The sequence below is a fragment of the Panthera pardus genome, unplaced genomic scaffold (assembly GCF_024362965.1).
Source record: "Panthera pardus isolate Hobbes unplaced genomic scaffold, ASM2436296v1 HiC_scaffold_25, whole genome shotgun sequence".
Taxonomy (NCBI): Eukaryota; Metazoa; Chordata; class Mammalia; order Carnivora; family Felidae; genus Panthera; species Panthera pardus.
The window spans coordinates 62150698-62166608 of record NW_026526821.1 but is presented as its reverse complement, the minus strand read 5'-3'; the positions used below and the strand labels follow the sequence as shown (position 1 = coordinate 62166608).

General features: G+C 46.9%; 2 protein-coding genes across 11 annotated transcripts in view; one reads left to right on the top strand and one right to left on the bottom strand.

Annotated features, from left to right (window-relative positions):
- Positions 1 to 498: 498 nt before the first annotated feature.
- OXER1 (oxoeicosanoid receptor 1) lies at positions 499 to 2208 on the top strand. The gene has a single exon (XM_019464049.2). It carries the CDS (start codon positions 663 to 665, stop codon positions 1800 to 1802), a length of 1140 nt encoding a protein of 379 aa, XP_019319594.2. The 5' UTR covers positions 499 to 662; the 3' UTR covers positions 1803 to 2208.
- Positions 2209 to 6597: 4389 nt separating this feature from the next.
- KANSL3 (KAT8 regulatory NSL complex subunit 3) overlaps positions 6598 to 15911 on the bottom strand; it is a 42923-nt gene continuing 33609 nt past the window's right edge. For 8 of the 10 annotated variants that reach the window (XM_019462712.2, XM_019462896.2, XM_019463037.2 and 5 more), the window contains 2 exons: positions 9307 to 9353; positions 6598 to 9127 (listed from right to left, as the gene is read on the bottom strand). In XM_019462712.2, coding sequence (XP_019318257.2) covers positions 9315 to 9353 — 39 coding nt within the window. In that variant the 3' untranslated portion in view covers positions 6598 to 9127; positions 9307 to 9314. The remainder of the gene's footprint in view (positions 9128 to 9306; positions 9354 to 15911) is intronic. The other 2 variants (XM_019462825.2, XM_019462971.2) reach the window with 1 other exon arrangement.

Below are 15911 nucleotides of genomic sequence, written 5' to 3'. Positions count from 1 at the left end.
GACAGCAAGCTGGCAGGGCACAACAGGCTTATTCCACGAGGCCATGAGCACCACAGTCAAGGTATTGACTGGACTGCCCACTGCGCTCGCCTGGAACAATGTTCTGTTGGCACCACACTCCCTTGCCACCAGAACTGGTGAGGGCAGGGACACAACCGCCCAGTCTGTATGTAATGGGGTGGGGGCTGATGTCCAGGGTGGCCTGCATGATCCTGAGCTATGGGTGCCAGGACCAGCTCCAGCCTTCAGGCAAGCAAATGTCTGATCCCTCGGGGCTATGAACGCTTTTCCCCACCTTACCCCAGCTGGGCCTTCCTCCCACTTCAGGGTCCTCTTGGGCTTCCATCACCCCACTGCTGAGCCTTGCTCTCCTCCCCTGCCCAGGGCAGCATAGACTCCCCCCACCCCCCTTCAGAGACAATGTGGCCAGGTCACTCGATGTAGGGCAGGGAGGGAGGAGGGAGGGCTGCAGGGGTGGGGGGAGGCTACAAACAGGAACGCTGGGTGTTTCTCAGTGGCTGCAAGGATGCTGATGAAAACCCCAGGATATTGAGTCATCGTGGTGGCCGGCTAATAGTGAGCATCATTCCACTCTGCCCTGAACACTCTTGCAGGGGTAGAAAGACTGGAAACTTCTCTCAGGTCCGTGGCCTAAGCAGCCCATGGAATCTCATAACCTGAGCTCTTCCTCTCCCCTCCTTTCTCTCCCTCCCTCTACTCTTCCTGCCTCCCTCCCTCCTTCCCTCTCCTCCTCTCCCTCTGCCTTCACCACAGACTGGGGGTCACCTGGAGAGGCCTCGGCTCCCTGCCACCCAGCCTCCTCCCCCATAGTATCTGCCTTCCTGGCACCAGCCCTGGGTGTGGAGTTTGTCCTGGGCCTTCTGGGGAACAGCTTGGCACTCTTCATCTTCTGCTTCCACACGCGGCCCTGGACGTCCAACACAGTGTTCCTGGTCAGCCTGGTCATTGCCGACTTTCTCCTGATCATCAACCTGCCCCTTCGTGTGGACTACTACTTCCTGCGCGAGATCTGGCGCTTCGGGGCCACTGTCTGCAAAGTCAACCTCTTCATGCTGTCCACCAACCGCTCGGCCAGCGTGGTCTTCCTCACGGCCATCGCACTCAACCGCTACCTGAAGGTGGTGCGGCCCCACCACATGCTGAGCCGGGCTTCTGTGTGGGCAGCCGCCAGAGTGGCCGGGGGACTGTGGGCAGGCATCCTGCTCCTCAACGGACACCTGCTCCTGACTGCCTATACTAACCACTCCTGCCTCAGTTACCAGCTGGGCAAGAACACCTCGGCCTCACTCCGCTGGCACCAGGCACTGTTCGTATTGGAATTCTTCCTGCCGCTGGCACTCATCCTCTTTGCCATCGTGAGCATCGGGCTCACCATCCGGCGCCGCAGCCTGGGTGGGCAGACAGGCCCGCGGAGGGCCGTGCGCATGCTGGCCGTGGTGGTGGCTGTCTACATCATCTGCTTCCTGCCCAGTGTCATCCTTGGCATGGCTTCCATGGTGGCTTTTCGCCTGCATGCCTGCCACATCCTCAACATCTGCTCCCAGCTCTTCCACGGCTCCCTGGCCTTCACCTACCTCAACAGTGTCCTGGACCCTGTGCTCTACTGCTTCTCAAGCCCCAACTTCCTCCGGCAGGGCCGGGCCCTGCTGGGCCTCAGCCAGAGCTGGCAGGGCTCAGCCAGTGATGAAAGTTCCTACCAGCCTTCTGCTAGGTACCGGGAGGCCTCTAGGAAGGCAAAGGCTACAGAGAAGCTGCAGGCGGAGGTCTCACTGGAGTCATAAGGCCCCTCTCAGGACAGGGGGTTTACAGTGCCATGGAAGTAAGGACGGCCAGGATCCGACCTGGAGGGATGAGGTCACTCCCCGGACTATTGCCAGCTCAGGGCGCCTCACCCAACTGGACATCTGCAGGAACCAGTTGGGTGACAGGAAAGAAAAGGGTTTTGACCCTACAGAGCAGTGTATCCTGGATGATGTCCCCAGAGCACAGGAAAAGAGCACTATGGCAGGTGGAGACAGGCAGAGCCTGTGTCAGCTCCACCCCAAAGGGCTACACAGCTGCCCAGTCCACGGGCCAGAGTGTGATGACTGTGAGAGCACAGGTCTTGCTTTAGAGATTGGGCCTCTGCATTTTCTCTTATCTCATTTGTCCTTTTCAATGCTAATAAACTTCTTTTTGAAAATGCAAGCTTGCCTCAGCTGTTCTAAGGAAAACCCAATGTCTTTGGGTCCATCTGGCCCTGGGGGTCCAAGTGAGTGCCCAAGATGAAGGGAAACTCAGGGGACACAGTGGGGAAGCCATCTGGGACACCATCCTTCCACATTGTTCCTGGGGCCCTGAGGTGTCCTTCAAGGCAGAACTTCTCTGGATTACAGGAAGGGCAGCTTGTCTGGATCCCCAGGAGACCCCTGCTCCTCTCTGGCCTTCAGCACCCCTTCTGCGATCCTTGAGGTCTCACCCAAGGCACTAAGGGCCCAGCCCAGCTCTCCCCTGGAACAACAAGGAGATCTTCCACCTTGGAAGTTACTTCGTCCAGGTCAGGCTCCTAGCTCAGCTTGGGCTCCCCCCGCCCCACCCCCACTAGCTTCCCTCAGCCCCAAGTACCCTTCCCTGGCCTTGGAACCTGTGGTAGCTGCTACCCCGCCAGGACAGGACCCCAGGTGAGGACAGGGGCCTCAGAGTCACCAGGACTGACTCTCATAGCCGTCTCCCAGGACCAAAGCCACCTTGCCCACCTCCATCCCTTTGTTCTGCTCAGTATGCCTGTGATCAGTCTCTGAAACCACCTGGGCTAACCCATCCACTGGCCTGGGTCCCCCAGGCACAAGACGTATACCTGGCATGAATTAGGGTTTTTTGGTGGGTGAGGGGGCAGTGGTTGGCCCTTCTGTCCACAGGGGAAGTCATTCTTTGGTAACTGCTTTTAGGACAAATTCCTAAAATACTTATGCAGACCCAATCTGCATTTTCTACTCTAATCTCCTAACTGTAACCTGGGAAAGCAACAAGTTTTCTAATCTAGGTTGGGGGAGGGGGAGGCATAGCCTTCAAAGTTTCCAAAGGGCTACTTAGAGGTCAGTAGGGTCCCAAATATGCACCACCTGTACCCTGTGTGTCTCCAGCCCTGGCTACCTCAGAACAACGAATACACATGCACCTCCCTGCTGCAGGGACAGAAGAAGCTGGAACTACTTCTCCACTCATCACCTCACCCATGAACTTCTAGACTTTAGGTATAGGTTCTGATGAATGGGACCAAATCCCCTCTCCCCAATTCCCTTTGGAGTTTTAATCCAAGTGCAACCCTCTCATATCATAGACAGGGATGCTTTCCCTCTATTAAAAGTCTTCAAAAATGGAGGTCAAAGCCTAGGAGTCACTAATGTCCCGGGAGGGAGGCATCTAGGAGCCATGCAGATGTTGGGGTGGGAGATGGAGAACGTGTCAGGTGGAGGGAGGCGGCCCGGGGGACAATAGGTTGGATGGATACTGGAACCGATCTCCCTGGTGTATCTCCAGCCCTCTTTCCTTTTCTGAAAACACCAGCTGCTCTCAGAAACCCACAGAAAACAGAGAACTCAAACCAAGTGTGTGCTGCTTGGACCCCTACAAGGTGGCTCCTCATGTGTCCCTGCCCTCCATGGCCCCCTGCTCCATGCCTCCCTTCTTGATGCTGTCTCTTTCACCCTCCTAGAGTCACTCCTAGGGACTCCCCACCTCTCCACCTTCTGCCATGGGGAAGAACGGGCCAAGACCGGCCCAACCCAAGCTCAGCTTGAGATTTGTTATTGCCAAGTCAGACTGGAGGCTGGGGACTGAGCACTTTCTCATGGAGCCACACCCCTAGGGTGCTAACACACACTGTGTGCTGAACGCCAGGCACTTCCCCTCTGGTACCATCTCTTTCCATGTTTGTACCAGCGTGGGCATGGGTGGCTCTATGGGAAAGTGGGGCTCCATGTGCCATTTCCTCCCTCTTCTCTTTGCTGGCCCCTTCTCTACCCTATCATGTCCTCCCACCCTCAGCAACTGGGCTCACTTGCCCTGCCCCCACCTCCCAATTTAAGGGAGTAACCAAATGGTTCCCATGGCTTTCATGCAGTGCTCTCTCCCCTTTGAGGTGTCCTAGGGTAGAGATCAGTCACAGAGTTTGGGCCCACTCCTAACCTGCCCAGGATCCTCCTTGCCCCTCATCTTGACATTGGACTGTTCCCTCTCTGATGACTGAGCCACCCCGCCTTTCACAAGGTCCTTCCTGGTGTCCCTCATGGGACAGAAGCAGGGATTCAGGCTGCCTCCACACTCCCTACATGGAAGGCCTCCCTGGTCCTAACCTTGAATTAATTCTTCATCTGTGAAATGGGAACATTGATTTGGCTCTCATCCAACTCCAGGGGTTGGAGATGGAAACAACTGATATGCCTGAGTGCTGAGTGAAAAAGGTAATTATTACATAGTGGGGGAGTGGGGAGAAGGAATGAAAAGGGATGGAGGAAGAGGAAGAGAGGAAGGCAAACTGTGTTTAAGTGCAGAAAACTACAGGTGGGAGGGCTGCAACCATGGTGGTATAAGGTTGGCTGGAAGAAGGCTGATTAAAGATCCCATTTCCTAGGGGACCCTAGGTAGCTCAGTCGGTTGGGTGTCTGACTTCGGCTCAGGTCATGATCTCACGGTCTGTGGGTCTGTGGTTGCAAGCCCTGCATTGGGCTCTGTGCTGACAGTTTGAAGTCTGGAATCTGCTTCGGATCCCGTGTCTCCCTCTCTGTCTGCCTCTCCCCAGCTTGTGCATGTTCACTCTCTCTCTCGATAATAAATAAGTTAAAAAAAAAAAAAAAAGATGCTATTTCCCACATTTGGGTTCCAAATGGCATTTTGGCCCCTGGGGTGAGCTACACTATTCAGTGTGAATTTGGAGAAGGGCCTTCTCTTCTTTCTCCTAATGTCCCCTGTGAGAGGAGCAAATGGCATCTATGACTTGAGTCTGGGGACTTCCGTGCAGGGGGAGGGAAGGCAGGGCTGGGCTGATGGCTCATAGCCACTCATCCTCCAGCGTTTACTGGGCTCCCACCAGTAAACAGACACTAAGCTAGAGGAAGATGATATGACTCTGACCTTGAGTCCCTCTAGGCCAAGCCTGGGAGAGGTTGATCTGCAAGTGGATCAAATGCAGCCCAACCCAGTGTAATCCAAGGTTTTGGAGGTAGCAAGTCATAGCCAGGAGCAGTCAGAAGAGCTAACTGCCTGGTGTCAATGAGGTAATGCATGTGAGCTGAATCCCAGAGGATAAAGAAAGGAGCAATGGGAACGGCATCCCTGGCACAGGGCACAGCACTGTGAAGAGCTGGCATACAAGGGAGGATGAAGTCACTGAGGCAAGAAAGGAGGTGGCCTAGGAACAGAGTTAGGGACAGGTATGAAGGTAGGCTGAGCCACTAAGCACACCACATTCAGAATGTGATCCAAAAGACAGGGACCAACCATCCACAGAGGGGTCCACATCAGCAAAGTCCTGTGGCAGCAGGATCAAAAACAGCCCCTGGCAGGAGCACGGCAGTTGAGGTTACAAAGCAAGTAGCAATAACTGTCAGGCTCCCTGTCTGTGAGAGTGCCTATTGAAACAATATGCTGTTTTAGAATTCATGGGGGTGAATGATTCCTGCTTCTTGCAACCATTGATCCTGACTAAAACATGCGTTAGAAAGGACCATAAAAAGGTAATGAACATGTTTCTGCATTATAATTTGCTATGACCCCATTCCTATAGTCCTGAAATTTAAGATGGCTATCATTTAAATAATTTAATCTTCATCTCTCACTTCATTTGACTCACTCAAGTCAGCGAGACCAAAGTTGGAAGGGAAAGAATGCACCCTGTCTCTACACAGGATGGTAGCAAGATGAGCCCACGTGCACTAGGACACTTCATGTAGACTACCAGAACCATGGCTTCTACCCATAAGGGTTCCAATGCTAAGTGGAGGGACCTGGAATTCAAGAACAGGAAGGAAGGTCCTCATGGGTACAAGTTCACAAATAATCTGGAGGTTGGAATTCATTCATTCATTCATTCCTGTCTTTATTTACTTATGGGAGGGGACAGAGGTATAGAATGTTCAAAGAGATTTCACACTCTCAGGACCCAAGGCAAGGACCCTACCTACTGATTCTGACCCAGCCAAGAGCCCACCACAGCCGCAGGAATCACTTCAGGCCTGATGGGAAGTTAACAGGAAAGGGCCACAGGAAGGCAAAGCCATCATCTCACCTCCTGGGCTAATGTCCATTTCTGCGTCCCATCTCAGAACCCCAGAACAGTGCAGAGAACAGACAGTGGTGGCAGACGGCATGGATTCTAGTCCTACTTCTGCCACTTCCTGCTGTGACTTCTCTGTGCCTATCTCCTCACATGTAAAAAGGGAATTACGGTACCCATGGTACAGTACAAAGTACGGTACTCATGGCACCAGGCATCCATGAGATGATCTCTGGCATTACCACACTATCTTGGCTTTTATTTTCTGTGCCACTTCACTGAGTGGTCATCAGAATAAATATGAGAAGTCAACTGAAAACAAGTTGAAGAAATCCAAAGTTGCTTTTATTTTTGTTTTTACTAATATAAGAATGAACCGTGACAGTGCCTCAATTCTATAACCCACCCAGCCCAAGATTATTCTAGTGGTGGGGCCAAGAACAGGTAGAAGATCTCCATCAGTGACCTCTTCTTAAAGCACAAGGACATCTTCCATCAGGCATCAACATGCACCTGTCATGTTGAATGTCAAGAATTGAACTAAAGCCTTCTTGATCCTTCTACATTCTCAGCCAGTAGTATTGCCTTCTGAGGTTAAGGACTCTAGGTCTGATACGTGATAGATGGAGGAAAGCTTCTTTTCACATTTCGAGAAGAGTGGGTGCAGAAGTGTGAAGAACATGACTCCCTTAGTTCAACCACCTCCCCCTTTAGTCTGTAACTCCAAGGTGAAATGTTCTTACAACTCCCCTTCCCAGGTTTGGCTTTTCTTCAAGGTGTACAACCAAAGCCTCAGGAAGTCATCCATGGGAAGCATACGAAGGTTTACACAGATGCAGGACAATACGTTAGTTTTTCCTTTGGTCCCAGCACACACTGGGCGAGCATCTTTCAGGAGCAACCCCTCCAGCATTGTCTAGGCTGTACTTCTAAGTCATGAATGGATTGTTCAGCACCCTTTGCCTGTCCTAAATGATTCCTAAAAGTTTCCGGTAGTCTCACACAGTCTTACTGCCCTTGGTTCCTACTGGCATGTTATCCTGCCTTTAAAGTTACCAAACCCCTGACCCACGGATGCCTCTTTCAGATTTCATATCTTCCTCAAACTTACTTAAATAAATTTCCAAAAGCAGTTACCTACCAACTAATGCAAGAATGAAGCCTAATATTATGCAAATCACTGCTGAGACCAGCTCTGCAGGAGGTCGGGGAGGGAGGCCTGGTTGTTCAAGAGGCTCTCTGCACACCTATCACACATGCCCCCTCCTTGCCCACAGCACTCCTTTTTGCTTTGTCTCAGACTCCTACACACTGTGTACTCCCTCCTGGCTGCCAGTCAGACTGGCAGGTGAGGCTGCTGGACTAAATACAGGGGACCTGGTTTGGATATATGCTGCACCATGGGTCAGGACGCTGGACCACGGCAATGGCATGCTGTGCACCCTCCTGCCTACTGATACTGAACAGAGTCGGAGTCACATCTGGGTTGCTCTATTTATTGACACCTTGGCTAGAAATTTTCTAGAGTACAGAAGGTTGAGAGCCTGATCTGGAGGACAGGTATGATGCCAAATCTAAAACTACCTTGGCATACAAGTATTGTGAGGACATAAGGAGGGGCTCAGAACTCCTGTCTTCAGTGATCATTCTCCAGGACTCAGGCTAGTACCAAGAGCCTCACACAGTAGAGTCAATGCCAGTAACCTTCCCACTACTAAGCAAGAAGACAAGAAGTGGCATAGAATGGAAACAGAAACACTAAAGTACTGCCTTCATTATCTTGATGCTTAAGCTTCCTGGGAAGCCAGGCCAAGATGTTAACTTAGCCAGTTATCCCTATTTCACTTCCAAGCACTGGAGATAGAAATTTCAGGGATTGGGGTTTCTTCCCTGTGACTTGGAAAATCCTTCTTCTCATCTCCATGTCGAATCAACAGTTCCTTAGGTACTAGGTGCAAAACCTGAAGCCCCTATCATTTTCTCCACAGGACTTACTGGCATATCCTTCAAGCCACTTCATTTGTTCCATTCCTCTTTTTCAGTCTTTCTGGACCTGCAGGTTTTCTGCACACAGGAACTGCCCGAAGCATGATGAAAACAAGAAAGGGGCCAGCTTTCACCTACTGGCCAACTGCCGCCCCCGCCATCTATAGTGGCCAAAGGGACTGAAAGATGACAGCCTAGTCCTCTTTGATCTATCATGGGTTTGAATTTAGGAGTTCCCAAGTCTCAGCAGGCTAACTCAGTATCTGATGTGGTTCGTAAGACAGAGATGTGCTCACCCATGGCTGCTTAGTGAAAGTAACAGTGACGTCCAAAACCAGCCCTCTGGTATGGCACAAGTGTTGGTGGGCCAGGATGACCCCTGTCCTCAGCAAAGGGCTCTCAATCCTAACTCCTGAATGGCCCCAGACCATGTGGCTGTCTCCTCCCAACTTGGCATGGGGGTAGCACAGACTTCCAAAAGGAACTCCTTTATTAAATGCAGTGAGCAGTCCAACACTGCTACTTGGGTCAAGTCACAGCGAATGCTGGAGAAGTGCCTCTGATCCATGCATGGCCAAATCTGCTCAGGAACCTGGGGATTCCGGGAATGAGACCCATAGATGCCAGAGGACGATGTTTCCTCTGCTGGCGCCATATCACCTAGCCTAATGGTTTCATAAGACCCAGAGGCCCATTCTGAAGACAGTTGGCAGGGAGGCAAAAATGGCAGTCTTAAGAAGTCTTCAGACAAGTGGACAGCTCAGCAGGACAGCATGTGTGCACCCAGGGCTCACTGTGCAGCAGCCATCACCAGCTTGGTGAAGGAAGGTATATCACACGGCATCTTCAGGGTGCTGGAGGTAGGCGCTATGGCAGGAGAGGGAGGGAACAAGAGTCAAAACTTTGCCAGGTTAACACACCCTCAGACCCTGAGAATTTATTTCAAAGAAGTCATTCTCAATGGGGAAAAAGCTGGATGTACAAGAGTATGTGTTCTAGCAGCCAAGTGGTTACCAGAATGTGGACTCTGCAGTTAAGAGACCCACCTCACTTTTTAGGGCAAGTGATGAATGCTAAATCTCCTCTTCCTCATCTGTAAGGCATAAGGACAGTCTCTACTCCCCAGGGATGTTATGAGATTAAACCAGACAATCTGCATAAAGCACCTTGAGTATAATAGGTGTTCAACTACAAAGGTTTGCTCTTATTGTTATGCATAAGGGCAGAAAGAGAATGCAGGGAAAAGGAAAGGGTAAATTGTTAAGAGTGATAGAGATAAGGAAGTTTTCCATGACTGTTCTGACAATATCAGTTTTTTAGGTCTTATCCATTTTTAGTTGGTATGGAGGATGCCACAATTTGTTGAGCCCTGTAGCTTAGGAAGAAAAAAGCAAAGTAGAAACAGTTGACTTTTTTTTCACCAGGGTTTTTCTCACTTTTCTAGATTTCACTTTTGGAAAATTCCTAAGAGGTTTATAAGAATGCAGAAAAAAAGGGGAAAATGGGAGGGCACAGGAGAGGGGAAACGAAGAAGGGTTTGACAATCAAAACTTAAAAGAATCTGCCTACAACATTTGCTCACCCTGCCCAAAGGCAGGGCTGTGCAGAGGATTACTCTGTCCTGATTAGAGGGTCTGCTCTCCCAGGGCCTACTGAGAGAGTTGCAGGGATGCCCCCTGGCTGGGCAGACCATCATGTGGCTAGAGAGGAGAAAGACCTTGTAACCACAGGCAAGGAGTCCATTCTCAGGACTCTGAGGCAAGGCACAACAGAGTCTCTGTCCCTCCTCTTCCTCTGACAGCTTTTCAGCTGTAAACAGTATATAAAAGTATGGGTGCTTGGGTGGCTCAGACAGTTAAGTGCCCAACTTTGGCTCAGGTCGTTATTTCATGGTTCGTGAGATTGAGCCCCTTATAGGGCTGTCTGCTGTCAGCATGGAGCCTGCTTGAGATCTTCTGACCCCCTTTCTGCCCCCCCCCCCGCCCCAGTTCGTTTCTCTCTCTCTCTCTCTCTCTCTCTCTCTCTCTCTCTCTCTCCCCCCTCCCCCCCTCCCCCCAACTAACCTAAAAAAATAAAAAAAAAAAAGAGGACATAAGAGTCCAGTTCCATAAAAGAAACACAATAAATATTTATCAGTGCCAGAAATAAAACAGATAATTGTTTGCAAAGACCTTAGAAAAGTCTAGCCAGTGTTATAATCTTTTTCTTTTTCAGCCTATCCATAAATATCATATTATGTAACTCAAAATTAAAAAAGGATTATATTTGGGGCGCCTGGGTGGCTCAGTCGGTTAAGTGTCCGACTTCGGCTCAGGTCATGATCTCACGGTCCGTGAGTTTCAGCCCTGCGTCAGGCTCTGTGCTGACAGCTCAGAGCCTGCAGCCTGTTTCAGATTCTGTGTCTCCCTCTCTCTCTGACCCTCCCCCATTCATGCTCTGTCTCTCTCTGTCTCAAAAATAAATAAATGTTGGGGCGCCTGGGTGGCTCAGTCAGTTAAATGTCCGACTTCAGCTCAGGTCACGATCTCGTGGTCTGTGAGTTCGAGCCCCGCGTTGGGCTCTGGGCTGATGGCTCAGAGCCTGGAGCCTGCTTCCGATTCTGTGTCTCCCTCTCTCTCTGCCCCTCCCCCATTCATGCTCTGTCTCTGTCTCAAAAATAAATAAAACGTTAAAAATAAATAAATAAATAAATAAATAAACGTTAAAAAAGGATTCTTTTTTCAAACGTAAACACCATTATCACATATTAAAGGGTTAATAATTCCTTAATATCAACAATTACCCAGTGTTCAAATTTCCAATTGTCTCATAAACATCATAAATGGGTGATTTCTCAACCTTTTAAAATTCAATTTCCCAGCCTGAGGAGATTCTGAGACAGCCCCTATTAATCAATCCTATCACAATAATCACTAATTTAGGCCTACTAGACCACATAAGAAAACCAAAACCCAGAGAAGTTAGGTGATTTGCCCAGGACCACACAGCTGGCTAAAGACAGAGCACCTGACCCACAGCCCACTGCTTTCCCTGATATCACATGGTCTGGCAGTGTGAACACTGAGGTAATCATTAGAAGTTTTCAAGTCAGCAAGTCTTAATCTAATAATGTGCCCTTTCTCTGTAAGAAGAGAACCACTAGAACCCTCCTAGTAATTATACACTCATTTTTCTGAGATAAAAACTAAGCTCTCAAGTTAATGCTATCAGGTAGAAGTCAGATCTTGATCTTTATTCTGTGCTTCAATTTAGCCATGGAAAACGATTCTCAATGAGCTCTATCTAGCCTCTTCTTACCACTAACTAGCTCCCCCAGGCTGCAGCAAGCTGAAGAGGACCACTAAGAGAGAAAGAGGTATCACATAGTGGGGATATGCATTCTAGTTGGGCATCAATATGATTATCAACAAAGGTTAAGACTGCCTGATAATAGACCCAAATGGTTTTATAGATAATTTGCATCACACTATCAAGGAACTCATAATTTCTGTGCAATATAAATGTTTTTAGAATAGGAGAAGGGTGCCTGGGTGGCTCAGCTGGTTAAGCATCTGACTTCAGCTCAAGTCATGATCTCATGGTTCATGGGTTTGAGCCCCACATCCAGCTCTATGCAGACAGCTCAGAGCCTGGAGCCTACTTTGGATTCTGTGTCTCCTCTCTCTCTGCCCTCCCCTGCTTGTGCTCTGTCTCTCTCAAAAATAAACATTAAAAAAAATTAAAAAAAAAAAAAACAATAGGAGAAAAACATGCTTCCGTCTCATTCTATAAGGGTAGATTTACCCCTTCATACAACTGGACAAGGAAAGCACACACGTAAAAGCAGGGATGGATGGGAAGAAAACTATAGGCCTATCTCACTAATAAACACAGAGGCCAAAATCCTAAGTAAAATAAAAGCAAATCAAAAGAGTGGACATGCTTTTCCTCTGAAACACTTGGCTTCTTTATTTTATTATTTTTTTTGTTCTCTTTTGATAGGGTCTCGTTTCCTACATGTGCACAATACAAATAAACTGGGACATATGCAAAAAAATAATGGGACGTATTGAACAAGCTACTGAATGTAGAATTTAGATAATCTGACATTAGGAAATCTATTAAAATAATTCATCATTTTAACTAACTCAGAGGAAATGTGTATGCTCATTCATCTCATGTGATTCCAAAATGGCAATGAACAAAATTCAAAACCCATTATTTATCAAGAAAAAGGAAAAGAGTAACAGTAGCAAATTATAAACATTCTGGACACTTCATTAACTGGAAGACCTGCATTATTAAACAATTTCATAAAGCTAGTGTGAGAACAGATGGGTCACAGGTACAAAAAGGCCCAGGTGTATGTAGTAATCGAGAATGTGAGAGCAGAGGTTTCAAATGGATAGAAAGAAAGGATAATGGATTCTTCAATAAAGTTAGATCCTTACCTTAGCATAGAAAAATAAATTCCAAATGGACTGAAAAACTAAAGGTAAACAAACAAATGCATTATAAGAAAACACAAAAACACAGTTTCAGTATAGGATAATGGAAAGTTCTAGACCTGAATTGTGGTGATGGTTGCACAGCAATGTAAATATACTAATGCCACTGAACAGCAAGCCTAAAGCCTAAAATAGGGCAAAATGATAAACTGTACATATGTATTTTACAATTAAAAAAATAAAATATAAAAAAAACACAGATAGATTATATTCTTGCAATGGTAAGAGCGTTCTTAAGACACAAAACCTTGGAGCTATAAAGGGAAAGATTTGAAGATTTTGCTACGTAAAAAAAAAACTTTCTTAATGTTTATTTTTGAGAGAGACAGAGCATGAGTCAATGGGGCAGGTTCACAGGGAGAGAGAGAGAGAGAGAGAGGGAGACAGAGGTTCTGAAGTGGGCTCTGTGCTGACAGCAGCAAGACTGATGTGGGGCTTGAACTCACAAACCATGAGATCATGACCTGAGCTAAAGTCAGACGCTCAACCCACTGAGCCAAGCAGGTAGCCTCACTATGTAAAAATTTTTAATGTATCATAAAAGATCCCAAAACAAATATCAAAAAACAAGCACTTAATACTTCAACAGAAAGAAAAAAAAAAAAGCAGTTGACTGAAGTATATACAACTTGTATAATAGACAAAGGACTGGAGTGACTAGATGGATCCAGTGTCCGACTTCAGCTCAGGTCAGGATCTCGGGGTTTGTGGGTTTGAGCCCCGCGTTGGGCTCTGCGTCTTACAGCTCAGGGCCTGGAGCCTGCTTTGGATTCTATGTCTCCCTCTCTCTCTGCCCCTCCCCTGCTCATGCTCTGTCTCTCTCTGTCTCTCTCTCTCTCAATAATAAATATTTTTAAAAATTTTTTAAATAGATAAAGGAAACATCAGAATGTATAAAGCTGCTATAAATAGATGAATGGATAAAGATGTGGTGTGTGTGTATGTGTGTGCGTGTATGTACATATATGTACACACATACATACGTGTATATATACATATATACACATATACATACGTGTATATATACATATATACACATATACATACGTGTATATATACATATATACACATATACATACGTGTATATATACATATATACACATATACATACGTGTATATATACATATATATGTATACACATATACACATACATATATACATGTATATACACACATACATACACATATGCAATGGAGTATTACTCAGCAATCAAAAATAATGAAATCTTGCCATTTGCAACTATGTGGATGGCACTAGAGGGTATCATGCTAAGGGAAATTAGAGAAAGACAAGTATCATACGACTTCACTCATATGAGGACTTTAAGACACAGAACAGATGAACACAAGGGAAGGGAAGCAAAAAATATAAAAACAGGAAGGGGACGAAACATAAGAGACTCTTAAATATGGAGAACAAATAGAGGGTTATTGGAGGGGTTGTGGGAGGGGGGTTGGGCTAAATGAGTAAGGGGCATTAAGAAATCTGCTCCTGAAATCATTGTTGCACTATATGCTAACTAACTTGCATGTAAATTTTTAAAAAATAATACTAAAAGAAAAAGAAAAAAATTAAAAAAAAAACCATTTCACTTCACTCATCAAATTAATAAATTAAATTGAAAATACTGATTTCCATAAATGATAAAGGCATAGGAAAATAGGTATTCTCATCGTTGTGGTTTGAACTGTAACCAGCAGAACCTCTGAAAGACAATTAGCCAGCAGCTAGCCAGGTGTCAGATGCACAACTCTCCACTATTGATCTCTAGACTGTAGAAAGCTCCCAGAGGCACGCAAAACTCAGGAGCAAGGGTGTTCACTGAACCATTATTTTCTGTATCAAAAACAAAACAGCCCAACTCTCTAACAGGAGGTGGTGAAATACACTTTCGTACATCCACCTAGTGAAACATGAGGTAGCAACTGACAAGAAGTAGATAAGTCTCTATGTAACCCACAGGGAAGCATGTCACAACATGTGTTGTAAACAAAGGCCAGTTACAAAATAGTCCATATTCTGTGATCCCATTTTTGTCAAAAAAGTAAAATAAGATAATATACTTTGTATAGCAAGAAAAATCTAGGAGAATGCATACCAAGCTGTTAGTGGGTTATCATCTCTGAGAGTGGTATCATGGGAAATTTTCACTTTCTAAATTACTTCTGTAATTATTTCTGTAATGTTTGAATTATTTAAAATAAGCACATTTCTGTAATTGAAAAAATAAGGAATTAACAAAAAAAAGAAATAAAAACACCTCCATTTTTCTGCCAAAAAGGCGGGGGGGGGGGGGGGGGGGGGGGCGGTAACTATGATCCCAATGAATGCCAGGTAACAATCTCTGTGCAGTATTTTCCTCTAAAAAGGAGGAGGCAGAAGATCATCTAGAACAGTTGGAAGCTGTCAAGTGCCAATAGGGGCCCGCCCCCCACTTACTGGGCAGGGCTGGTGTAGTGGGAATGACGGGAACAGGGCCTGGCTTTCTGTCATGGCAGCCTGCATAGCACCCTCGCTCCCACGAGGGAAGGCCAAGGCTGAAAGGGTCAGTGCACACTTGAAGGAAATCACACTCAACACTGGACTCCAGCTATTTTTTTTCTTTTGCCTCTGATCTCTAGGTAGCTCTCAGATCATGACTTAAGATTAGAAACATTTTACGTGACAAGGTTACAATAGAAATCCGATCAGCTACAAGGAACTGCTGGTGACTTGTGGGTAAGAGCTATAGAAATCTAGTGTGTCCTAAAAAGATGAAATGAATGCCAAGAGCTGGAACAGCACAATGTTGGAAAACTGGTCAAAGTAAGGTTGTTAATCAACTAACACGCCTCTACCACAACCTGTGAATGATGAAACCAAGAATGGGAAGAGAAAAGGAATGGAGAGGGAAAGCAAACAAAACTTACTTACTGAGCACTGCTACACACCTGAACATAGTTCCATGTTTAATCCCAAAATAATCCAGGGGGTGCCATGGAAGAGGAGACTCAAAGAAGTCCACAACTTGCTCAATATTACAAAGCTAGAAACCCCTAGGTCTGGATTTGACCATGGTCTGCCTACAAGTCCAGTGCACTGGCAGCTACTCTGATAAGCCAGTCAGTCGGCCCCAAACTTCCCAATACCGGAGCCTGCGTCCTCAGTCTTTCCAGGCAGACTCA

What these genes read in the sequence shown, in the direction of transcription:
- OXER1 (XM_019464049.2), top strand. Translation starts at nt 663, where the DNA reads ATGGAATCTCATAACCTGAGCTCTTCCTCTCCCCTCCTTTCTCTCCCT.